The 25,879-nt window shown below is 49.3% G+C and overlaps 1 protein-coding gene across 1 annotated transcript in view; it reads left to right on the top strand.

Moving 5' to 3' along the window:
- Positions 1-140: 140 nt before the first annotated feature.
- Limd1 (LIM domain containing 1) overlaps positions 141-25,879 on the top strand; it is a 55,929-nt gene continuing 30,190 nt past the window's right edge. Inside the window, exon 1 of the mRNA XM_005337897.5 lies at positions 141-2,772. Coding sequence (XP_005337954.2) covers positions 1,386-2,772 — 1,387 coding nt within the window. The 5' untranslated portion in view covers positions 141-1,385. The remainder of the gene's footprint in view (positions 2,773-25,879) is intronic.

The following is a 25,879-nucleotide window of genomic DNA, read 5'->3' as shown; positions in this document are numbered from 1 at the left end:
TCCGTATCAATAAGGTACCCACAAGGGCACCTGTTTTTATCGCCGAACGTAGGACATCAAAGGCGCGCTCGCTCCAGGGCTCAACACGTGACTTTCCTTTTACTTCTTTTCAGAGGACCTGTACTTCCACCTTCGCTTTGCTGGTCACGCTGACATCTTGGCCATCTCTCTCCCTCTCTGCCACAGTCTGGATGACACCAGCCACAGGAGACAGCGCGGATTTCCCTCAAATCGGGCGGCAGGCAGGCACAGCCCAGGAATCCGAGGCACGGGAGGGCGAGGAGCGCGCGCGCTCTAGAAACTCTGAGCAAACTTGAAGCCACGGGTCTTCTGCCACCGCAGGCTGCCCAGGCCGCGGGGGCGTTTCCTCGCTTAGGACCCCGCCCCGCGCTGCCAGGGGCGGGGCCCGCGGAGTGCCCGGGACAGGAAGAGGGCGGGGGGATCCGATCCGTCCGGGACTCGCCGCGGGGCTGAAGGGGCGGAGGGGAACTCCCGCGCAATCCCCGGGCGAGAGCGCGGGGCGCACCTCGGGGTTCCCTGGCCCGTCCGGGGGCGGAGGCTCGGCCAGGCTGCCGACACAGGCCTGCCCCGGGGGCCCGCCCGCGCCGTCCCCGCCCCTCGGCAGCCACCGCCGCCGCCTCCGCCTCCCGGCCGCCCGGGACGCGCCCGGCGGGTTTGCGAGCGGCGGGCACGGCTCCCTGTCCGGCGCACTCACTTCCGCGTCCCGCCGCCCGGGCCGAGCACCCAGCCGCCGCCATCGCACACCCGGCCGCTCCGGGACCCAGCTGCCGAGACTCCCGCCGCGGGGAGACCGCCCGCGCCCCCGCCCCGCGTCGTAGGACCCCGGCTCTGGCCCCAGGAAGCCCCGGAGGACCGAGCGCGCGCCTGCGCCTACGGCCGCCACGCTTTGCTCGGCGGGATCCGGCTGGCAGCCTCCGCACGGTGCTGGCCGACCCGGCCCTAGCCCAGCGGCTGCCCGGTGCATTTCCAAGTTCGGTTGCCTAAGGTGGATGGGATGGGATGTGCCTTTTCTTTCTCACTCTCTCTTTTTTCTTCTTGCCTGTTTCATTTTCTTCTTTGATTTGAAAAAAGAGAAAAGAACTCCGCAGAGCAGGCCAGGGACAGCTGAGTTCCAACTGCCCCCACGTGGACGCTCTCTAGGGGAAAAGAAGTTGGAAGGAAACTTGGTCCTGCTGGTCCGGAGGCCTCAACTTGGACTGGACTCGAAGCTCTAGAGTCATGACCCTCACATCGGACAGGTGGAAGTCTTTACCTGTCCTGGGCTGGACTTGAGCTCCGGCCCTTAACCAGCACTCTCTCAGAACCCCCATCGCCACCACACTCACACCTGGCATTTAGGCTACGCCTGGACACTGGTCAGCAACATGGATAAGTATGACGATCTGGGCCTGGAGGCCAGTAAATTCATCGAGGACCTGAACATGTATGAAGCCTCCAAGGATGGGCTTTTCCGCGTGGACAAAGGTGCAAGCAACAACCCTGAGTTTGAGGAGACACGCAGGGTGTTTGCTACCAAGATGGCCAAAATCCACCTTCAGCAGCAGCAGCAGCTCCTTCAGGAAGAGACCCTTCCCAGGGGGAGCAGAGGCCCTGTCAATGGTGGGGGCAGGCTGGGCCCACAGGCCCCCAGGGAAGCTGGTGTGGGCAGCAAGCTGACTGTGGATGGTGCTGCCAAGCCCCCTCTTGCTGCCTCCACAGTGGCGCCTGGGGTAACCACCACCACTTCCACTGGGCAGCCCATATACCCACCCCAGGAGCAGAGGGCCAGACCACATATCCATGGCATAAGGCCTGGTAGCCAGGACTGTGGTTCCAGGGAGGGTCCACTGTGTTCCGAGAGGTCTGCTTTCCACCGTCCCTGCGAGGATCCTTCCTGCCTCACTCATGGAGACTATTATGATAACCTCTCTGTGGCAAGCCCACCGTGGGAGGACAAACCAGGAGTGTCCTCCAGCATCGGCCTGGATGTAGGGAGAATGTGGCCTGATTCCTCAGGGAGTGACTCCTCATTGCCCAGAACCTGTGGGGACCATCACCTGTACCAGCCACAGCTCTCCCTGAGCTCCAGCAAGTCTTTTGAGAGTGGCCTTGGTGGCCAGGATGGTGGTGTCGCTGGCTGTAGTAGTGAGAAGCCAGCAGGACTTTGGTCTACTGCCTCCTCCCAGAGGGTGAGCCCTGGCCTTCCTTCCCCAAGTTTGGAGAATGGGGCTCCAGTTCAGCCCAGGAACCCTTCTATTTCAGCATCCCTGGCCTCCAACTGTCCCACTCAAGGAACTCTTTCAAGGACAAACTTAGGGCTGGGTTGTGAGATTCCAGTTTTGTCCAAACCCACCGTGGACCCTCAACCCTGGTTTCAGGATGGACCCAAATCTTATCTTTCAAATTCTGCCCCATTATCATCAGCAGCTGGCAAGGACAGTTCACAGCTAGGTAAGGTCCCTGGGTTGGGACCGAAGTTGGGATGTGCAGACCTTGGCACTGGGCCCAAGCCCAGTACCACCAATCTTGTCCATCCAGTGATGTCCACTCCGCCTGAGTTATCTTGTAAAGAGGGTCCTCCCAGCTGGTCTCCTGACAGTAGCCTAGGACCTGTGCTCCCAGAGAGCCCCAACTCATCCAGGGTGAGGCTGCCCTGCCAAACTCTCATCCCAGGCCCTGAACTTGGACCCTCTGCTGCAGAATTGAAATTAGAAGCCCTCACCCAGCGTCTGGAGCGAGAGATGGATGCTCACCCAAAGGCTGATTACTTTGGTGAGTGAGAACCTGCTGGAGCTGCCCATGGTCGGGTGATGGGTCTCTACCAGGGATGCTGTAGCTGTCTTGAGACGTCTGTGTTTTTAATTTTTTTTTTTTTTTTACTTCCTCTTTAAACTGCTTGTCTAGTTCAGAAACTTGAAAGCATCCTTGGGCAGAAGTAGATCTTGCAGTTGGGAGTTACTCATGTGTGAAGGGTAAAGCAGGGTGGGACTATCTTAAAAAAAGAACAGAAATGCTGTGACTTTGGATTTCAAGGGTTTTGGGGTGTGACCTTAGAGACTTTTACAGTGACAGGCTTGTAAGATGGGAGTAGCTTCTCAGGGACGGACACTTCTGAGCAGTTGGTCTGTAGCTCTCAACCGCTGTGTGTGTGGGTGTGTCTTGTGGTTCCCGTGTATAACTGAAGCAGGTGAATCACTGCTATTGAAGGCTGTTCTAAGGACAGTGGGTCTCTTTTCTTCTTTTCTTGCAGTTCTGGGGATTGGACCCAGGGGCACTTTGCCACTGAGCTACACCTCCAGCTCTTTTTATATTTTTATTTTGAGACAGGGTCTCACTACGTTGCTGAGGCTGGCTTCAAACTTACGATCCTCCTGCCTCAGCCTCCTGAGTAGCCAGGATTATAGATTTGCGCTATTGCACCTGGCTAAGGCAGTGATTCTTGAAGTGTATTCCCTGGACCAGCCACACCCTGGTTAGAAATGGAAGCTCTGAGCTCTACCCCCAGACCTACTAAATCAAAAATTCTGAGATAGAATGTAGCAAGGAGCGTGGACTCCACCAGCCAGGTGATCCTGATGTGAAGGGAGATTTGAGCCTTGCTGGACTAGGAGCTTCTTAACTCAGCCCACACCCAGTAACAGCCAGCAGCCAGGTGGCACCCACAGCTGTGTCTTGAAGTAGGAAGGGAGATGCTCCTTGCTGGTTTTACATAAATGTGCAGATTTTGTTTTATTCTTTTTTTTAAGCCACAAAATCTGGATGACTACTGGATTCAACTTTTTTTTCCCTCTGCACAGGTTTTGGAGGGGATAAGAAGGTGGCTATATCCTGCTGATGAGTGATGATTTGCTTATTTCACAGAACTATCTAGAAAAACAGCCTATTCTGTCCGAGACCTGTTATTTTCCACTTTTGAACTCTGGATAATTGGGCTCTGATTCTCCCATAGCCTCAGTCCTACAGCTCTGTGGAGGGAAGGGGCAGGGAAGGCCCTGGGTGGGGAAGATGGCTGGCTTACTGCTCCTAACCTATGCTTGCTGTCTCCCCTGAAGTCCTTGGAGAGGGTGCTAAGTGGAGGGCCAGTGGATAGCTCTGCAACCTATGGTAGTGTTTTTGCCCCTCATGAGAACTTCTGGGAGCTAGCTTTCCCCCTGCACTCAGCAGTTGGAGGTCAAGGTTACTGTTTGTTGATTTATTTTTTAAAGCATGTAGCACGTTCTACTGTGAACTGTCCTTTCCTTGCAGAGTCTGACCTTGCGGATAATATTTAGTTGGAGATGTCATGGGTCTTTTATTTTTAAAAAACTTTTAATTAAAAATATATATTTTTTTTCTTTTTTCCATGAAACTGGGTATTGAGCCCAGGAGCTTTCTGCCTCTGAGCTTTTAAAGGTTCATCTTGAGACAAGGCTCTTGCTCTGTTACCCAAGCTGGCCTCAAACTTGGGATCCTCCTGCCTCTGCCTTCTGAGTAGTGGGGATTAGCTAGAATTATGTGCGTGTACCACTATGCCTGGTTCCGTGGGTCTCTTAATTTTGATTTTAATTTGTTTAGTTTTTAATTTCAAGCTAATAACAAAAAACAGTTTTATTTATTCAGGGATGCAAGTTTGCGCTCTGGGTCAGGGCAGTGATTAGTAACCAACACTGTTAATTCATTCAGTATCTATACTCTGAGCCTGTATCCTGAGCCAGCTGTATTCTAGGCGTTGGGGATACAAAAGGAACAATACTGACAGAAACCTCTTCCTCCCTGGACAGACAGTGCAGCAGAACAGGCAGGAAATGAGCAAAGCAAATGAGCAAGAGAGAAATGGGATTTTCACCTTGAAGTGAAAATGTACATCTTTCTCTCTGCCTGACCACTGTTAATGCTGCTTGGAAGATGTTGGGTTCCTATTCAGCTGGCTCTTGGGAGGTGCTACCTGCAGGTGCAGGTGGCTTCTGTTTGCACAGCTGTTCTTGCTGCAGAGGGATGCCGGGTGGGCATGTGTTTTGTTATGCCCCTTCCTGCTCTTCTGGTTTTGGGTCCTCTCCTCATTTACTAAGGAAAAAGGACACAAATAACCACCTGCTGGGCTGGATTTCTGGGGAAACTGATTCTTAGAGTTTAGTGTGCAGGGGGCTTATTCACAGGTGCTATTGGGGTTCCCACCTGTGGATGGGAGGGGAAGGAAGCTGCAGGGAAGAGCTTAGCTACAGTGACCCCTCCAGGAGCTGGGGGTTGGAAGAACCCTTCAGTCCCATCCTGAGTTGGGCTGAGATGACCTGGCCTTCACACTCTCCATGCTCAGCCATTGGATGTGGGCCACCCTGGGGAGATGGTGACTGTGGGCAAAGTAGCTCTGTGTAGCTAGGACAGTCCTTGCAGGGGACTGCCAGCGGCACAGCAGTAGCTGGACCACTCTGCTCTTTCAGTGAAGCGTCCTCCACATTCCCTGCTCTTGGGGCAGGTGACCATGGGCACTGTGGGTCTAATAATTGCTACTATCTGTTGAGTGCCTATGATGTGCCAGGCATTGGGTTAAAGCTTAGGGGGTATTATTGTCATTTAACCTTCACACAGGTATGACACAGGCTCCATTGCTCTTTGTTTATAACTGAGTCCAGAGAGGTTAAGTGACATGCTCAAGACCACACATGTGTGGGTGAGGCACTTCTACCCTCCTTGGGGCTTTTCCTTCCACTCTGGTGACTCACTTAGTGGAACTAGGTGGTCATGCGTGTCAAGTTGGGTGCCTTGTCTTTGCCTCTCCAGATGCCTCCAAGTGCACCGGGGGCATCTGTGTACTCCCTGCCCTTCCCAGACCTCCGTCCCCTACAGTCAGGACTCCAGACTGATGTGTCTTTTGGACCCGCAGCCCCGTGCTCTTCCTCCCTGTTGTGGGTAGGCCTGAGGATCGTTCAGTGCAGAAGCCACTCCAGGATAGAGCCACACACTGCCCAGTGGGGAGAAGGCTCTGCCACCTCTGTTAGGCACCAGAGGGTCAGAAAGGCAGGAATACCGAGGTTTCAGGGTTTCCTTTCTTCTAAAAGTGGATGGATGGCCTTCTCTCCACCCATAAGGAGAGGGAAGAGACTGGTTTTGTTTTTAGTTTATATTTTTTTGTGGTGCTGGGGATCAAACGCAGGGCCTTATGTATGCTAGGTACAACATTCTACCAGCCAGCTACATCCCCAGCCCCAGTTAAAACAATAATAATAATAATAATTAATTAGTACTAGGGATTGAACCCAGGGATGCTTTACCACTCAGCTATATTCCAGCCCTTTTTATTTTGTAAGACAGGGTCTCCCTAAGTTGCTGAGGGTCTTGCTAAGTTGTTGAGGCTGACCTCTAATTTGTGATCCTCCTGCCTGAGCTTCCTGAGCGTATGGAATGACAGGCGTGTGCCACCACGCTTGGCTCTCTTTAGTTTTTCTGATGTTGGTGGACATGCCTGCTGCAATATTTAAACCCAGAAAGGCAGAGCCCACCCTCAGCCTAGGTGCCTGGAAACAGTTGTGATTTCTCCTGGGAATGGCTGTGCCCTTGCCAGGGCCCCAGGGAGCCTGTCCTGCCTGATGTCACTTTACTGGTCATGCAGGTGAAATGAGCTGTCCAGACAAGGAGCACCAGGAGGTCATCCCATCTGCCCCTTCTCATCTGAGTCTCCTGTCTCAGTGACCTTTTAAGCACCTCTTATCTGACTTTATTAGTGATAGATGTGTGACAAAAGGGGCTGAATTCTAGCCTATGGAAATGGGGAGCATTTTTCATAAAAAAGGAAATAACACGGGCCAATCCTGTTATAGAGCAGCATCTCCAGAATTCCAGGACAGGGGTCTGTCAGCGCATCCCAGAGAACCCATCTACTCCCAGCCCCCCCAGTACCAGACATTGCATTAAATCCAAGGCAAGTACTAAAGTAGCAGGTGGTAGGAGCTCATCAGCTACTCTGAGTGTGCTTTCCTAGGAACTGGCAATGCCTTTGGAGATTTTCTGCCATGCTTTGGAGTCTAGGCTTCCACTGGACATGAAAGTTAATTTCTGATCCTCTGGGTAATTTTTGTAAATGACATCCAGGATTCCAGTTCTGCCTGTCTACCCCTGCGGGTGTACACCCTGGGTTATGGGGATGCCCAGACCTTGAAAAATTGCTCATGTGTTTTTATTTATTTTTTTTAAGTGGATTAGGCAGTCTGCCCCTCAAGGTTAGGAAGGCAATGACTTTTTATCGATGCATATAGTGTAGGCATTCAGTAGGTGCTCACAAAGTGAACACCAGCACCCAGATCAAGACAGAACAGGACCATCACTCAGGAAGCCCCTGGGGCGTTCACTGTCACTGCCACCCTCTAAGGATCACTGCAGCCCTGACTTCTCACAATAAAAATGAGTTTTCGAGCAAGCGTGGGGTTTGAAGTAACGTATCATGGCGTGTCTGAGGATGAGTGGAGATGGTAAGGTTGGGACACCATGTTGGCCCACACTTTAGCTCTGTCCCTGTGTGCCAGCTCTCTCTCTAGCATCTCTCTTCAGAGTTGCTGGGGGCAGGGAAGTGGGGGAGATGGAAATGATGCAGCCCCCCTCCCAGACTTCACCTGGAGTGCTGCATCTCGTTATTGAGTCCACAGACACATGTCCCTGTCACGCCCTTCTTGCTGGCCTGGGTGTGTGTGGAAGGGTACATGGGGATCACAGGCACTGGGATTCAGTCCACATCTCTCTCACGTGGGCTCCCAGGCTGTGCCCACTCTGGCCTTGCCCACTCTGCCCCTGTTGCACAATCTCCCTGCTGTTCCCTGAGTGAGTTCCTTGCCCACACAGGACCCTGCCTTTGCTGCTCCGGTGGACATCCTTCTGGCTAGCGCAGTGCCACCCCTGCTTCTGGTGCCCTCCAGGTGGGTGGGCCTGCTGGAGTTGCCATGTGCTGACATGGGTTCCCACAGTATCTGCCTGTCCCATCACGCCTGCTCTCTGGGTCCTCCCCTCCTTGGGATGGCATGTGTCTGCTCTTTTCCTTTGTGACCAGGAATGTCTTGTTTTTTTTCCATCTAGTCTTCCTGCTTTTCCCATTAGCAATTAGAACATGAAGTGGGTCTTTTGGCATGGCCATTCTTGCCAGAACTCTTTAAAAAGGTTATGTTTTTTTACATTTGTTGATTTATGACTTTCCCCCTCGAGATAGGACTGTGGAAGAAGTTGTGTGGATGCATCTGAGAGCCAGGAAGCCAGGCATGTGGGCCTGATCCTCCCAGCAGCTTAGGGAGACTGTTGGGCAGGGTCCCTACCTCTGCTGAGCCAGGATGACCTCTAAGGGGCCTGCCTAGCCAAGGGTCCTGTGACCGTGGCACTGGGTGTAAGTTCATGCCTGGAGCTAACCAAGTAATAAGGGACTAGATGGCATCGTTCAACATCGTTTGGAGTTATGGTTACATTTCTTATTGCAAATAGTAGTCAATTTTTACTTCAGATATTCTGGAAAACATATGGTTAAAAGAAAAAGTATGAATCACTCCTGTGTCCAGCACCTTAGAAAACATAATCAGTGTTAAGATTTTCTGCAGAAAATTTTCAGTACAAAATCACGGCAGAGCCCGTTGGTGAGGCAGAGTGTATCACACACACTGTGGTTTTGGATCTCTGGCCAAAGGTAGACTCATTTATGGAGCTAGAGGCCAATTTGCTCTTGAGTGTCTAATTAAAGTGCGATTAGAAAGGACTGAGGGTTTCCTTTAAGAAACAGCCTGACACAACGAGCCACTGGTACTAAAATGATCCCCAACCCTATGGGCCACTGAGGCTCTCGTTCTAACTCACTGGGTGTCCTCAGTGTGGGGACCTGAGAGCACTCGTGGTGCTCATTGTTCGTGGTCACCTCTGTGGACTCCTGTGGTACCCTGGGCAATGCTGGGTCTCAGGTTTGGCCAGCTGACACAGCACAGTGACTTGGGGCCCAGTCTTGTCTGGGTTAGTCTTTCCCTTCCGTGTCCCAGTGCCCCATATCATGTGAGCTCATTGGATTTCTGTTGTGGAATGGAAAGACTTAGGGTGGGAAGGGATTTTTAGCTGGGGTTAGGGCTCTGAATAGTTGGGCTAAAATTTCATTGAGAAATTGCTTTGCTAAGCATCCCACGTATGGTAGCTTCCAACAACGTCCCACACAGAGTAGCTTCCTTAACCCCCATTTTACAGGTGGGAGACTGAGGTACCCCGAAGTTAAGTGACCTGCTTAATCCATTTACTAAGTAGTTGTGCTACACCTGTGCTGCCTGCCAGCTTCTGGAAGCAGGAGCCTGAGCCCACCTGAGTGCCTCCCTTCGGGGCAGCATTGGGGCCATGAGGATGTGGTGGCTTGGTGGCCAGGCACCTGAATTCTCATGTTCCACTGAGTTAGTGAGTTAGGACAAGCAGGCCATGCCCTTGGGGGTGCTTGTGTGAAACTCAAGACATGCTTCAGGCATGGAAGAGGCACTTCTATTGGGGACAGCTGGGGTACTTCGTCCTGAGGATTAGTAGCAACCCCAGGCTGTGTGCAGATATCCTAGAACCAAACTTGGATAAGACTATGCTTAGAGTGCATCTGGCAAACGGAGCAGAAATCTTACCCTGAAACAAAACAGGTTACCAAAATTTCCAAGGCAGGCTAGTGCTTGCCAGCAAATATTTTTATCGACTCCATTTTTTGTTTATTTTCCCCCTCATGGGGAAACCAGCTGAACACAGGGTCTCGGGGTCATGCTGGAAGGTGGGGGACTTTCTGCTTGAGTGTTTCAGAGGGAGGACTTTAGGACCCGTAGCCAGGTTATTTTTAAAGTTTTGGGAGCTGCGAGTATAGACTTTGCCAAGTTCCTTCCTTTTCCTTCTTGTTCTGTGACTTGTCTCTGAATGTCCCAGGAGAGTGAGGATGGGTTACTCCCGGTTACTGGAAGCTGGCTGGGAACATATCCCTCCCCCCTCCCCCACCCCCCCCAAACTTGTATTTGTAACATATAGAAGGTTCTGGAAGCTTGCCATGATGTTGTCTGTCATTCAAGAGGAGGGAATTTGGGCTTAGCATGAGTCTATCCTGCAGCCATTCTGGGAGTGGTAATGATGGAGGTCTTAGAGGATCTAGTGGACGGGGCACCTCTCCTGGCCTGCAAGGCAAACACATCGTGGCAGACCCAGGGCTGAACACGTGAAGGTTGATTTCTCAACAGCATTTCAGTTGATAAGTCAATAGCAGATTTACTTTTTGTTGCCTGAAGCCTGTTCTGACACCAACTGCAGCTTCCTTGTTCTCCTGGACCTCCCTCCTGTCAGCTGAGCTGGTGGATTTCCTTCCAGCAGGGTGGAACCAAGTTTGCTCACATGATGGTCAGGGCTGGCTCGGGGGTTTTGCATCTGCTCAGATATTGCCTGTTCCTCTCCTTCCACCTCGGTTTGCATTGCTTCTTGATGATGCAGTCATCAGGTTTTGGTTTTAGAGAGAGATGGATTCCAGGGCAGCCAGCTGCTCGCTGTGGCCAGACTCTGGGGCATATGCTGACAGTTGTCCTTTACGTTAACCGTGTAGGCAGCAGGGCCTGATCGTGCCACCTTCTGACAGTGCTAGCTTGGACACCTGGCTTCACCTTTCTGTTCTCAGTTTCCTCATCTTCTGGAACTGAATGTCCTGAGCTTATTATAATGGGGTTTCCTTTCCTGTGCTGTGAGCTTCGGATTTGGGCTGTTGACTGGAGGAAGATCCCTCTCCTCCCTGTCCCTGAGAGTGACAGTGGTTCTGGGAAGAGCCTGCTTCAGATATTCTGTGTGTGTGTGTTTGTGTGCGTGCGTAAGAGAGTGAGACGTGTGTACGTGCGTGCATGCTCAGGGACACAGGTTGAACTTGGATGCTTTCCCTCATTTGCTTGCGGAGAAGCCAGCTGGAGTAGAGCAGCCAGGGACAGGGGGGTGTGGAAAACTCGTGGGCAATGACAAGTTTGCTTAGAGCAAGTGAGGTCACACAGTGTGCTGGGGTGCCCTGCCCAGGCTTACTCCACACGTACTTATTTTGGCCTGCTGGGGGCCAGGCTCTATGTTGGCACAGAGCCCAGTGGAGGGGCTGGTCGAGTAACGTGAGGCTCCTTTCCTGCAGCACCGGGAGCCACCCCTTGCATTCTCTAGTTTCTTACAGTGTCCTTTTAGTGGCTGACTTCACACAGGGGGGGAACTTGTCCCCTCGTGATCTGAAGGGACTTACCAAGAATCCCACAGTGGTATTGGGTGACAGCAGTGGTGGTGAGGAGCAGCTCTGGGGCTTCCATCTCTCCCGGACAGTATTCTTTTCACTATATTCGGGCCATCTTGGAATTCTCATAACTGGGTCCAGGCCAGGTTCTGAAGCTACATGTATAGAAAGGCGGCTGGGACAAAAATTCATATGAGCTGAGCACGGTGATGCATGTCTGCAACCCAGTGACTTGGGAAGCTGAGTCAGGAGGATCACAAGTTCAAGGCTAGCCTGGACAACTTAGCAAGACCCTGTCTCAAAATAAAAAGGGCTGGTGATGTGTCTCAGTGGTAGAATGCTTGCCTAGCATGCATGAGGTCCTGGGTTTCAGCCCCAGCACATATACACACACACACACACACACACAAAAAAAAAAAAAGTTATACTGGGCTGGGGCTGTAGCTCAGGTACGGGGTTCAATTCTCAGCACCACATAAAAATAAATAAATAAAATAAAGGTATGCTGTCCATCACTACAAAATAATAATAATAATAAAAAGTTATACCAAGTGATTTCCAAAGGCTGTCCTGTCAGGGGGATGGGTCAGGGAATGGAACAACTGGATACTGGATAGAGAGGTGAGGAAGTCAGGCACAGTCACAGAGGGGGTAGCTTCTGCTTGATCCCACTGAGAGATCTTCAGAGTTCCAAGGACCAAGTTCACCAAGTCCTGGGCAGGTTGGACAGGAGCAGGGGATGGGCTGGCAGGCATGCATGATCTTTTCCAGGGAGATACTCATTTTGTACTAAACCAGGCTTGAGGAACTGTTTGTGGGGAGCAAAGCCTCCAGAGCATGTGGGCTTTGCATCTATCCACCCTACCTCGTCCCTAGCTGTGGGGCACTGGGCAGGTTATTCAGCTTTCCTGGCCTCAGTTTCTCCTGATGTACATGTGCTTATGGTGAAGACTGAATTAGCTAGTATGTGTGTAACCTGTCCATTATGCAAGACTGACCACTTGCAGCTATCACACACTTCAGAGCGTGGCTCATTCTAGATGACCGAGGTGCATTAATAGGAGAAAGAGATGGCTCCTGAACTGAATGGACTATAAGTGTGATAGACACTCTGGATTTTGAATACTCGGTTTGGAAAACAGAATCTAAAATAGCTCATTAATATTTTGAAGTTGATTCTGTGTTTGATGAGACTATTTTGAAGATCTTCTTGATCTAAAACCACACTGGCTTGCATTGCTTTTCTGGAAGCACTTAGGACAGGGTATGTGTGGTATGCAGTGGTCACTTGCTCTTAAGCTGCTATTGTATCAAAGCATCTTTTACTTCGTCTCAGCTGAAGCCTTCAGAACCATAAATGCTTAAACAGAAAGATGGTGATTTGTTCAAGGGAGGTGGATTTCACAATTGCCATCCACCAAATGAGCCCAGCTAGTCCTTGTGCCTGAGGCAAGGGGTGGCACGAGACTCACAGGCAGCCATAGAGTGTGTGTGTTCCCTGGAAGAAGAAGGTCCTGGGGGCCTGAAGCTGCTGTCTCTTCAGGGCATGACGCGGCCGTGATCAGTGATCATCGCTGAGCCTGTTTTCTGGTACCCTGAGCTTAGCAAGTACATGCAGAGCCTCCCCAAACCACCCCTCCCCTCGAGGTAGTTGGAGGAGATGTGGAAGATGACATTTCCCACCCAGAAGGGAGTGAGGAAGGTTGGGATTTGGCTCATGTAGGGCTGCGGCTGACATTCTGTCTGTGCCCTGCCCCTCTGTCAGGCTCCGGAGCCCTTGCCTGGGTGTGAGCCTCCCTAGAGGCATGTGGGGGAGGATGGCAGGTGGCCAAGTTGGGGTGCAGGATGGGAGGTGGCTTTCCAGGCAGTTTCCAAAGGCCTGTTTGTCTGGAGCTTGGCCTGATGGAGCTGAGGCTTTGCTCTCAGGTGGCAGGGGCTTAAACACAGAGGCCCTTTGTTGGCCTGCCAGAGGTCAATTTTAGAAGCTGTGAATAGACTCGAGCTGGCAGCCCCCTCCTTTGCCCTTGGCCCGTGGCTGCCAACTCTCTGGGTTACCCACGCCTGGTGATGGGCTAGTGGCATGTGGCAAGAGGTGGCTTTGCCCAAGTTGACAGCCAGGGAGCAAAGGAAGTAAAGGTGGGGGCAGGAAGAATGGAGATGATGCTGAGCAAACCCATTTGTTTGCGGAGGGTGGAGTGGGCGGGGCACTTTCATCTCTTCCCTGAATGCTCAAGGGTAGGCTGGTGCCACCGGTTCTTGTCTTCTCTGACACAGCCGTGGAGGTCACTTAGGGTCACTTCTGCTGTGCTCTGAGCAGGCACAAGCCCTCCTACACACCCACTTCTTGATGGGAGGAGTGTCTAGGAATTTGTAGCTGTGTTTAAAAAATGCTACATTTACATGCAGTGGAGTGTGTAGGCTGGTGAGTTTTGACACCCATGTAGCTCAGAACAGTTCCATCCCCAGAAAGTTCCCTCTTGCCACTTCCAGTTAGAGCCCATTCTCAGGCAACCGCTATTCTGACTTTTCCATCATTTTTAGTTTTCCCTCTTTTAAAAACATAAATGAGTTCGTGTAGATTCGCGTGCAGTTCCTCCTCCTCATGCACGGATTCTGCATGGGGGTTCCAGCAGAGGAGCACGTCTGCTTGTGTACTGTCCTCCTCTATCAGGAAGGTTGTCCTCTTTGACCAAATGCAAAGCTCTGGAAGAAATGCACATGGAGCCATGAGGGAGGAAGGAGACTCACCTGCCTAGCTAGCCACTTCAGCAGGGCCATTGACCCTGGCCATCAATGGGATGGCCATCAATGGGATGACAGATTGGCCTCACACCCACAGATCCTGAATTTGCATATTTATTTACTTGCTAAGATTTAGCGAGAATCATTACTCAGCATTTTTGGGATCATTCTTGGTTGTGCAGAGAGTGGTGAAAAATTTGAATCCCCAACACCTGCCTTCCCAGCTACAGCTGAGCTTGCCTTCCCACTTCAGGTCTCAGAGAGTAAACAGGTGCCCTTTCATGGTTGATGTAGTGCCATGTTTTTTTTTTTTTTTTTTTTTTTTTTTAATTGCATCTTTGTGCTTTCTGTTGTGATCTCACAGTTTAAAGCGGCCCCCAAGCGTGGTGCTGAGGTACTGGCTAGCCTTCCTAAGTGCAAGCAGGCTGCAGCGCCCCCTAGGAGAAAGCAGGGGTGTCAAAGCTCAGGTTCCTGATTGAGTCATGGTGCTGTTGGCCGGGGGTTCAGTATTGAGTCAGCAGTGTATAAAACAAGGTGTCTTTAAACAGAAACACACATGCACATTTGTTTACTGATTGGTTGATGGAAATCTCGTGGCCAGAGGTTCTCAGGAACACGCACTTTTGTTTGTGCTAGGAGTGATGGTGCCAGATTCTCTGGTTTAGTGTTCTTGGCAATTTTATGGAACGTGATCACTGCAGGTAGCAAGAACAAGCTGTAGTACTCCTTAGCTTGGCTTCTTTTGCTCAGATGCTATCTGTGAAATTAATTATGGACATATTACTGTTTTTTCATTTTCCAATTGAACTTTTTTTTTTCTCCTTTCTTTGAGTTTTTTGGCTAGTATGAATGAATCTGCTATGATCCTTTGTGTACAGTCTTTGATTGGATTGCCAAAAAAATTTTCCAAAGTGGCTGTGCCATGTAATGTTCCCACCAGCAATGTGTGAGTGAGTTCCTCCTTGGATTTGAGCTGTTTGGGATTTTTTTTTTTTTTTTTTTTTTGGTGGTACTGGGATTGAACTCAAGGCCTCACACATGCTAGGAAGTGTTCTGCCATTCAGCTACATCCCGGCTCTTTTTATTTTTATTTTGAGAAGTGATCTTGCTAAGTTGCTGAGGCTAGTTGCAAACTTGGAATCCTCCTGTCTCAGCCTCCTGAGTAGTGGGAATATAGATGTGTATCACCATGCCTGGCAAGACAGACTTTAAAAACAAACAAACAAACAAAAAACCACATAGATATTTAGCTCTGTCTTTATTTATGCAATGCTGGGGATGGAACCCAGGGCTTTGCACATGCTAAGCAAGAGCTCTATAACTGAAGTATACCCCTAACCCCTCGATAATACAATTTTAAAGAATCTCAGGGAATTAAAATTAACTTTGTTGTAGGATTGGAGATTTTAGTGCAAGTTATGATGTCTAGTAGAGGGTATAGGAGAAGTTGGAACTTTCTTTCCTCTCAGGATCCTGGCTGGGCCTGAGAATTAAGTTGGCATAAGAGAAACAAAAGAAAAGCTTGTAAGTTTAATATAAATTTTTACATGACACTTCATAAAAAAATAAAGATCCAAAGAAGGAAGAAAGTTATGTGCTTTCGTATCAGGTTGAACAAAGAGAGACAGTGGTAGGAAAGTAATTCGATTGTATGTGGGGGCTCAAGGAAGATAGGGATTATTTTAACAAGGTCTATTTGTACAGAATTCTCTCAGCTGTTACTAACCACTGAACAGTGTCCCTTTTTTCCTGGTACAGGGAGGGTGTGTTTTACATGGGAGTTATTAATCTCTTGTGGTTTTGTCTATTGGGGGTTCTGAGGATGAACCCCGGGCCTCAGGCATGTTAGGCAAGTGCTGTACCACTCAGCCACATCCCCAGCCCTTGCCTGGGAGTCTTTTATCTCCTTTTTAAGGAAGAAAAGGGAAAGATGAGAGTGGCCTTCTGTTGATTCCAAGTGCCATTAGTTCCAGGTAACCCTCTCTAAGTGGCCCACTGTGGGGTAGCCACCCTTCCAGGGCTTTCCAGTGTTCAGAGAAGCCAGTGAGTGAAGCAGTTTCTCTTTTAGCCATTTGTTGAAAATGCCCCTTGCTTTGGGTCTCTTGAAATTCTGGGAGACTGTCACCCTGGCTGGTGTCCTTATTTCTTGCAGGGTCAGCCCAGACTCATCTTAGGCAAGTAACTGTGAAATCAGAATTTAGACCCCGAGATCCCTCCCCTTCCAACAGGAGTCTTTTGCCTTCACCTTGCTGACAATCCCAGCTCCTTCCCCTGGTCACTTAACTCTTGAGAGGTAGCCTGACAAGTGTCTGTCAGTTCTTGATGTGGAAAGCTCCTCTGCTGATCAGCCAGCAGTCTTCCTAAAGGTCTGACCCAGCCAGCAGTGTGATCTGTCCCATTAAGACAAAAACCAGGTTCTTCCCACCTCCGTCTCCAGCCCCTGGGGCTCTCTCCTCTCTGTGCACAGCCATGGGTACTCATGGCTGGGAGCCCGTCTCTATTCTGTTTCCTTTCTCCCTACAGGACCTTATTCAGGCCCCTCCCTGGAAGGAAGGTCTTGATCTTGGAGATGCCCAGGGGAGTCACACCTGTGTGTGCACTGCCAGCGTCCTTGCTTACTGGTGGATTTTAAACCCAGTAGTGTCAGAAAGTAGTGTTTTTATCTTTTCCAAGAAAAGGGCCTTGGCAGTTTGCCCTGTGTTATACTCTCAAGTCAGGTACAAAACCCATGTTAAAAGTTTCTGTTTTGTGACATGAATCCAGCCCAGCTGCCCCCACCCCCTTCTCACCATGCAAGATTTCCCATGTTTGTTAAGGGTGGAAGTGAGCACTTGGCAAGGGGCACAGATGTTCTAAGGAGAAAATTGTGTGTGGGGGGGTGTGCACTCTTTGGCCACTAAGTGGGGAGACTCTCCCTAGCCTGCTGGGAGGCTGGATTGCCTCCATCTCTGGGGGAAGAGGAGGACCTGGAGGAGAGAGGGGCTATCTGTCTGCAGACTTGGGAGAGAGCAGAAACTCAGCTTAGGTTTTCAACAACTTTTCCCTTTGTCTTCTTTTCTTTCTCTGTCTACTCCCCACCCCACCCCTAGTTTGGTAACTATGTATTTAAAGCAGCTCTAAATTCAGCCTGGGAGCAATGGTAGAGCTCAGTAATAGAGCGCTTGCCTAGCAAGTAGGAAGCTCTGGGTTCTGTCCCCAGGGGCACAGAAAATAAAATAAAATCAGCCTTGTGTTAGTTCTGAGGAAAATTCAGGCTTCTGTGTTTTTTTCTAAAAAGAGAAAAAAGAATTTTCAGTTTGATTCCTTTCCATGTGGTCCGCCTTGGCTGGCGCAGGGGCTCCTCACTGCCCGTGGTCACTGCCGTAGCCTTTCTGTGTCACAGCAGCCGTCTCTGACTCAGCTGTGCACAGTGCCCCGCTGCCCACTGTCGTGCGTGTTTTCTGTGGTTGGAGGACATGGCAGGCAGGGAGATGGGAGCCCAGAGCCGTGTGACTCATTCATTCCTCCTCTCACTCATTCAGCTCATGTTCATTGAGCTGGGTTAAGATGGGGCAGCATCCTCCAGGGCTTTGCTGGCCTGTGGGGGACAGGGATAATAGGGAGGGGAGCAGGGGCCTGGGAACAGAGGCCTCAGCTCTGATCCTGGGGGTCCCCCAGGGAGCGCAGGAGGTTCTGTGAAGTCCTGGAATGTAGAGTCTGTGGGGACAGCGATTGATATCTTTTCCTTAACTACTGTCCTTAGGCTTGGAAGGAAACGAGGGAAGAGGACATCTCTCCTGGAATGGGAGTGAGGAAACAAACTTTCCCTGGATGCCTCCCGGTGCCAGGAGCTTACATGATCTCTCCCTAGCCTCAAAGCTCCCTCAGGAAGTGTGTGCCATTGTGCCCCACTTGGCAGATGAGAAAACTGTGAGATGGGGTTGGAGCTCAGGATTTACACCAAAGCCACTGCAGGTCCTCAGCAGGAGAGAGGCTATGGACTGGGCAAAGAAGCACTTGCCACTGGGAAGCACCTAGAAGGTTGGTGACCTGCAGTCTCAGGGAAAGGCCCACTTGGGAGATGGTGCTACTTGGTGCTTATTCATGGGTGCTGATTTTTTAAAAAAATGTTTATCCTATATTTTTAGTTGTTGATGGACCTTTATTTTATTTATTTATTTATATGCAGTGCTGAGAATCGAATCCAGTGCCTCACATATGCTAGGCAAGCACTCTATCACTGAGCCACAGCCCCATGGGTGCTGATTTTGAGGAAGAATCCTCAGAATGAGGAAGAACCATTGCATCATATCATACCATTGGTGTTTTCCTCCCTCCCTCCTTCTCTCCCTCCCTCCCTTCCTTCCTTCCTTCCTTGTGCTGGGGATGAAATCCTGGGCCTCATGGGCCAAGTGTACTCTGTACCACTGAGCTACACCCTTATCCCCTGAATTTTCTTTCTGTGTGTGATACTAAACTAAAAATGGTTTTCAACAGCACTCCCTAGAATAGGATAGTGAGGCAGTCTTTTAGAAGATTCATTTAAACTGATTACCAGTTGTGTGCCTGAGTAATGCTAGCTCTTCTTTATGCTTGAGCATAGATAGCCAGATTTAACAAATAAAAAGATAGTACATCCATTTGAATTTAACTTTTGCAGTACTGGGAGTTGGACCCAGGGATGCTCTACCACTGAGCCACATCCCCAGCCCTTTTTATTTTTTATTTTGAGACAGGGTTTTGCTAAGTTGATAATAAGCACCTCACTAAATTGCTGAGGCTGGCCTCAAACTTGCAACCCTCCTGCCTCAGGAGTCTCTGGAATTACAGGTGTGCACCACCGCACCTGATTCTCGTGGTTCTTAGTGTATTCAGAGAGTTGTGCATCAGCATTTCCACTGTCTAACTTTGGAACATTTCATCACTCCAGAAAGACCCTGCACCCACTAGCAATCACTCTTGTTTCCCACTTCCCAGGCTCTGGGCAACCATTTATCTATTTATTTTTGTCAGCATCTTTGTCTCCCCCCACCCAAAACTTCTGTTACATTAACTGGGTCACATGATGTAATTTTCAAAAAAATGCTTTTTATACATTGTACCAAAGTATCCATTAGAAAAGTTGTTCAGGGGCTGGGGTGGTGGCTCAGTGGTAGAGTGCTCGCCTAGCACATGCGAGGCCCTGGGTTCCATCCTCATCACTATATATAAATAAATAAATAAAATAAAGGTATTGTGACCAACTACAACTAAAAAATAAATTTAAAAAAATACTTTAAAAAATTCCATCTTTTGGTTCCACTAAGAGTAACAAGAGTGTCCTTTTCTCTCTACCCTCAGCAAAGCTGTTATCATTATTTTCTTTCTTAACCAGTTGGGTAAGTGATAAATGGCATCACCTCCTTGCACTGAACTCCTAGTAGTGCCAAACACTTTGCATGCAGAATGGTCGTTCCTATTTTAGATGAGAGTTGAAAAGGCTCACTATGGAGTAGAGAGAGACTGGAAGCGAAGGAGGCTGGAGAGAAGGGTGTGCGCAGAACAGGGGGGGGTGCCCTGGTGGCTGGCTGTGGGAGGGTTTGTGTAGGAGGTTGGGGCAGGGGTGCGAGGCTTTCTCCTGATATCTTCAACTCCTTCCTTTGGAGAGTGGAGGGCAGGGGATTGTTCAGGCCAGAGAGTGGTAGAACCCTTGGGCTAAAGAGCACCTGCAAATGGTCTGGCCGGCAATCTCAGCACAGTCTGATTGGGACATCACCTTAGAAGCTTCCTTTCCCAATGCAATGAAATGAAGCCATTGTTGGGTTTGAGGCTTTGTGTGTTTTAATGGCAGCTTCTGAATGAAGAAAGTAGGCTGGTGCAATGCCTCTCTGTAGCCCAGAATGGCTCTTAAGTACTTCCTTTGTGGCTTGGTGATAGCCTCATGCATTTGACTGGGGAACTGGGGAGCATGTGGAGAGAAGCAGAGGCAGGAGATCCCAGGGTGCCAGGGGATGCAGTGCCATGTGTTGTATTGTCTGGGTCTAAGGTTCTCAACTGTGTTCCCACATTAGGATCAGCTGGGGAGCTCACTCTGTCCAGGAGCTCAACCTGGAGGTCATGTTGGGCGACCCCACCTCGACTCTGCCTAGCAGACTTCAGAAGTAGCCATCTGCTCAGTGCATCAGAGGCTCAGCACTAGCTGTCTCTGGGGATGTGTTGTGAACTTACGGGGTGCCTGGGGAGGACTCTGTTTCATTCTTTTTTGGATGGGGGATGGTGTTGAACCCAGGGGTACTCGATGACCGAGCTGTAGCCCCAGCCCTTGTTATTTTGGTAAGTTGCCCAGCCTGATCTTGAGCTTGCAGTTCTCCTGCCTCAGCCTCCTGAATCAGTGGAATTACAGGTGTGCACCAGTGCCCACTTTTTACTGGGGTCATTGGTTCAGCCTTGCCCCAAGGACTTGGCCCCTCTTCCCAAACTGCTGATGTCCAGAGCTGTCGGGGTGCAGGACTACAGCCTTTGACTGAGAAAGAGCCTTGTACAACTTGTGCCCCAAATAGCCTTGCAGAGAGGCTCCTGGCAGATCTGCCATCTTCGAGTTCCCGTCCCCGAACCTTGTCTGAACACAGGGGGTGGTTCATGGCTACATGATCCCACGTGATGTCCAGTGTTGGGGAGCACCTTCCTCACTGAGAGGTGCCAGGGTACGAAGAACCACTCTCACTGGCTGGCACTATGGTGCCTTTTTATTTAAAACCTTTTCATCATGACAAGAGATGCTGACCAGGTCACCATCCAGGTTGGCTGTGGTTTCAGTTGAAGGAGGGCCTCTGGCCTCCAGGGTCCTCGGGCTGGCTGCGGGCAGGAGGGAAACAGGAAATCTGCTCTGGCTAAATGTGAAGGCTGCTCTGCTGGTCAGACAGCAAATTAGGTTTTTTTGGCTTTGGGTGTGTGGGAGATAACTCAGTACCAGTTTGGGGTAGCTTGTTTCATGAGGAATGCCGCCCAGGCCAGTGCACTTTGTTCCATTATGCTGTGGTACTTGTTCTGAGTTCATCTCCCTGGAATTGCTGCAGGGCCCGGCTGTTCCAGGAGGCAGAGCGGGCTCTGTCCCATCCTAGACCAAGTTGCTTCCCTTCCGTCTGTTATATATTTTGAGATTCCACTACTTTTTTTTTTTGAGAAAAGTTTTTATCCATTAAAACAGTTTGAAAACCACTTCTGTGCACAGAGAGGCTGTCTGTTTTACAGGTCACCTATGCCATTGGTCTAGAACCAAAATAATGATGTCAACAGTCTGGCCACAGTAGTGATAAAAAGTCAAATGCCCTTCATGAGAGAACTTTTTGTTCACTTGTGGTGAGTAGAAAGTCCTTAGCAGAAGGCCTGTTGCATTGCTTTGACCCCTTAAAGGTCATTACATTATAATAAGTGATGGTGTTGGTGTTTTTTTTGTAATGGATACCCAGTTTTTCTTTTCTGTCAAGTGGAAGACTATAAAAAAACTCTGAACAATTGCCTGGGGTCCTGGCCCACCCAGTGGCCTCAGTCAACAGGGGAGGGGCAAACTGAGAGTGACTAGGATCCCTGCCTTCTGGGAGGTTCTACTTGGGAGTGGCCACAGCAGATCTGGGCATCCTCATCAGTGACTATCTTGGAGCCCCAGAAGGAGGGGAAGCTTTGGCCCTGAAAAACCTTGCAGCCCCTTGTAAGTCCTGCCTGCTCTCCATGGCATGCAGTGTCTTTTCTGTCCCCTCCTTTCCACCCGACACTAGATAGAACTTCTTCCCTTTACCTCCAGTGTCTCAGGGTCATTGCCGTCATATCAACTGCCCCAGAGTTGTGCACATATCCCTGGCTTTCCTAGCTATGTGGCTCTTCCCTCAACCTCGATCATCCACCCCCCACCCCCCAGCCCCTGACTTTTGGCAATTTCTTCAATTTTTTCCCACTAGTACTGGAGGTTGAAACCAGGAGCATTCTATTATTGAGTTATGTCCCAACCCTTTTAATTTTGAGATGGGGCTTTGCTGAGTTGATCATGGCCTTGAACATGCGATCCTCCTGCTTCAGCCTCCTGAGTAGCTGAGGTTACAGGGGCACGCCACTGTGTCTGGCTTTTGAATACATTTGGTGCTTACCTGGCATCTACTGTGTGTGGGACACTTACTTTTCTTCTCTTTATCGGGACACTAAAATATAAGAACAAACCCCTGCCCTTAGCAAGTTTTTTTAAAAAATATTTTTTAGTTTTGAATAGATTTTATTTTAGTTATTTGTATGTGGTGCTGAGAATCGAACCCTGTACCTCACGCATGCTAGGCAAGCATTCTACCACTGGGCTACAAACTTAGCCCTCTTAGCAAGGTTTTGTTTTTGCTTTGTTTTGTTTTTGATAGGTGGCAGAGGACAAGATACCACTAGCCCTCCCTGCAGAAAACTATGAGCTACAAAAGATAGGCGGTGTAGTGCTTGAACAGTCCTTGGTGGCTCTTTGTCTCCTGTTGTACATCTTTCACAAAAGGAAGCTGTCCCTAGTCCTCGTCCTTTCTGTGGGAAAGAATTCTGTACAGCTGCTTCAGATGACTATTCGGCAGCTTCTTATAAAACTAAACATATTTTTTACCATGTGATCCAGCAATCACGCCCCTTGGCATTTGGTCAAATGGGCTGAAAACCTCCATTCACACAGAAACATGCATGTCCATGTTTATAGCAACCTTATTCATAATTGCCCAAACTTAGAAGCAACCAAGATGCCCTCCAGTAGGCAAATGGATAAAGAAATGGGTCCATCCAGATGGTGGTATATCATTCAGCCTTAAAAAAATGACCTACCAAGCCATGAAAAGGCAGAGAGGAACATCAAGTGCAGTTAGTAAGCCAAAGAAGCCAATCTGAAAAGGCTATGTATTATAGATCCCAACCTTCTAAAAATGGCAAAATTGTGGAGACAGTGCCAAGGTTATTGATTGCCAGGGGTTACGGGAAAGGGAGGGATGATTGGCAGAGCACAGAGGGTATTTTAGACAGTGAACTACCCTATATATGATGCTATAATGGTGGATACATGCCATTACATTACGTATTTATCTTAGTCCATAGAACATAGGACACGGAGAGCCCCTCCCAGCGTAAACTGTGAACTCCAAGTGATAGTGACGTGCCCGTGTGAGCTCATAGTTGTTAACAGAGGCTCTACTTTGGAGTCGGGGGTGGGGGGGGTGGGGGGATGTTGGTGACAGGGGAGGCTGTGCGTGTATCAGGGCAGGGAGAATATGGAAAATCTATATTTTGTGCTCAGTTTTACTATTATCTGCTCGTAAATTCAATTTAAAAAATGCAGAAAGGGAAGAAACCAAAATGCTAAATGTCATATTAAAAAAAGTCCCCACCCCATCTATTGATTTAGTAATGGTCTTTCACAACCCCACCCAGTTCCCCAGCTCCTCAGGTGGTCCCAGGAAGCAGAGGCCTTGCAAACACAAACCTTTTCTTCTGGGGCCCCTCTGTGCCCTGAACTCCCAGAGCCGTCTCTCTGTGGGGAGAAGGTGGGCTACCTTCATCTCGAAGCTGCACCCAAGAAGGGGCTCTGCTCCTGCTGGCGAGCTGGCCTGTGGATTTGTTGGTGCCCCAGAATCTGAGGACACTAAGTTTGAGGATGAGCAGAGTGTGTTTGTCCTTCCTTCCTCTTAACTCTCTTAGCCCTTATAAGTGTTAAGGGGGACTGGGAAGGTCACGGATGAAGAGTGAGCCTGACCTTGGGCTTTCTGCTTCATCTTTGAACTTTGTTTTCTTCATCTGCAAAGTGATGATTTATCCGCGGCAGGACTGTTGTTCAATGAAGAAGCTGTGTTGTCTAGCACAGTGTTTGGCATGTAGGATGTTTAATAAATGCACACTCCACAGATGAAAGGATGGGGACTGGGTTAACCCCTCGCCCAAAGCAACTCCAAGTAGAAAGAACAAATAAAATTCAGGCACAAGGATAAAATAGAGTGTCAAGACACAACATCAGGGAAGGAAGGACAGGAACTTTCCAGAGCTGAGGCCCTGCCGTCACCTTGAGGGGACTTCCAGGCTTTGGCACTGGGAGAGGGGAGGCAGAGCTGGCAGATCCCCCTGGTAGAAATGGAGCTGAGAGTCTAGGAAGACTAAGGTGGAGTTTGTAGGAGTTTGTAGCAAGAGCCATTAAAGCACTTATATCCAGAATATATAAGGAATGCTCAAAGCTCAAAAACAAGAACAAAAGGCGCAAAGGATTTTTTTTTTTTTTTTGTGTGTGTGTGTGTGTGTGTGGTACTGGGGATCAAACCCAGTGGTGCTTTTCCCCTGAGCTGCATCTCAAGCCCTTTTTATTTTATAAGTAGCCTGGGCTGGCTTCAATTTGTGATCCTCCCGCCTCAGCCTCCCAAGTTGCTGGGGTTACAGGTGTGCGCCACTATGCTTGGCAAAAGATTTGAACGGATACTTCACTAAAGATATAGGAGGGCCAGGCTGAGGCAGGAGGAGAACAAGTTCAAAGCCAGCTTCAGCATTTGGTGAGACCCTGTGTAGAAAAGGGCTGTGGTTATGGCTCAGTAGTAGAGGACCTCTGGTTCAATCCCCAGTACTACACACGGACATGTGCATACACACAGAGAATAGGAAGATGAAGGCAAATAAGCACTTGAAGATGCTCATGCACAACAGTTACTAGAGAAACGCCAATTAAAACCTCACTGAGAACCCACTATGTACCTATTATAATAGATAAAAACTGTCTACACCAGGAGTTGGAAGGATGTGGAGAAATTGCAACACTAATAAACTGCCAGTGGGAATGTAAAATGGTTGAACCTTTTCAGAAAACAGTTGGGTAGTTTCTTAGGAAGTTAGCTATATACCAGCCATAAGACCCGGCCATTCTTAGCTCTAGAGAAAAGGAAATAATCTGTCTGCTTTAATCAGCTTTTTTTACTGCTGTGACTAAAAGACCTGACTAGCACAATAGTAGAGAAGGAAAGTTTACGTGAGGGCTCATGGTTTCAGACGTGTTAGTCCATAGAAGGCTGGCTCTATTCCTCCGGGCTCGAGGGAAGGCAGGACATCATGGTGGAAGAGTGTGGCAGAGCGAAGCAGCTCACATGACGAACAGGAATCAGAAAGACACCACTTGCCAGATACAAATATATTCCCCAAAGCCACGCCTCTAATGCCCACCTCCTCCAGCCACACCCTACCAGCCTTTGGTTACCTCTCAGTTATCCCAATCTCAGGGGATTAATTCACTGATTGGGTTAAGATTCTCACAACCCAATTATTTTTCCTCTGAACTTTCTTCCATTGTCTCACATGTGAGCTTTTGGGGGACACCTCACATCCAAACCATAACAATGTCCATGCAAACATTTGAATGCAGATATTGATAGCGGCTTTATTTGTAATAGCCCCAAACTAGAAGCATCTTGTGTGCGCATCAACATGTGAATGGATAAACGAAATGTGCTGTGTCCTTATAATTCAATACTGTGTGGCAATAAGAAGGAATAAACTATTGATACACAAAAGAACTTGGATATATCTCAAAATAATTATGCCAAGCGAAAGAAACCAGATGAAGAGGAGTACATGTTCCAGATTCCACTTACAGGAACTCTCGACAACACAAAGTAATCTGTGATGACAGAGGGGAGCAGCGGTGGCCCGGGGACAGGAGAGGAAGGAGCTTGGGCTTGCAAAAGGCCCACAGAGCTGTGGACTCGGTGCTGGGTGTGTTTACTATCCTCATTGTAGGGTGGTGATTTCACAGGTGCATGCAAATGTCAAAACTTATCAGATCTCATCCTTTAAATGTGTGCAGTTTATTGTGTGACACTTAAACCTCATTAAAGCGGTTTTTTAAAAAAAGATCACTCTAGCTGTAGTTTAGAGAATGGATTCTAGGGCAGAAAGTCAAATTGCAGGGGAAAATGTCCTCTTCCTCACTCCTCTTGACGGGGTGGT

Source organism: Ictidomys tridecemlineatus, chromosome 2 (assembly GCF_052094955.1).
Source record: "Ictidomys tridecemlineatus isolate mIctTri1 chromosome 2, mIctTri1.hap1, whole genome shotgun sequence".
In the NCBI taxonomy this organism is placed as follows: domain Eukaryota; kingdom Metazoa; phylum Chordata; class Mammalia; order Rodentia; family Sciuridae; genus Ictidomys; species Ictidomys tridecemlineatus.
The sequence above is the reverse complement of the archived record's forward strand: the minus strand, read 5'-3'. Positions and strand labels throughout refer to the sequence as shown.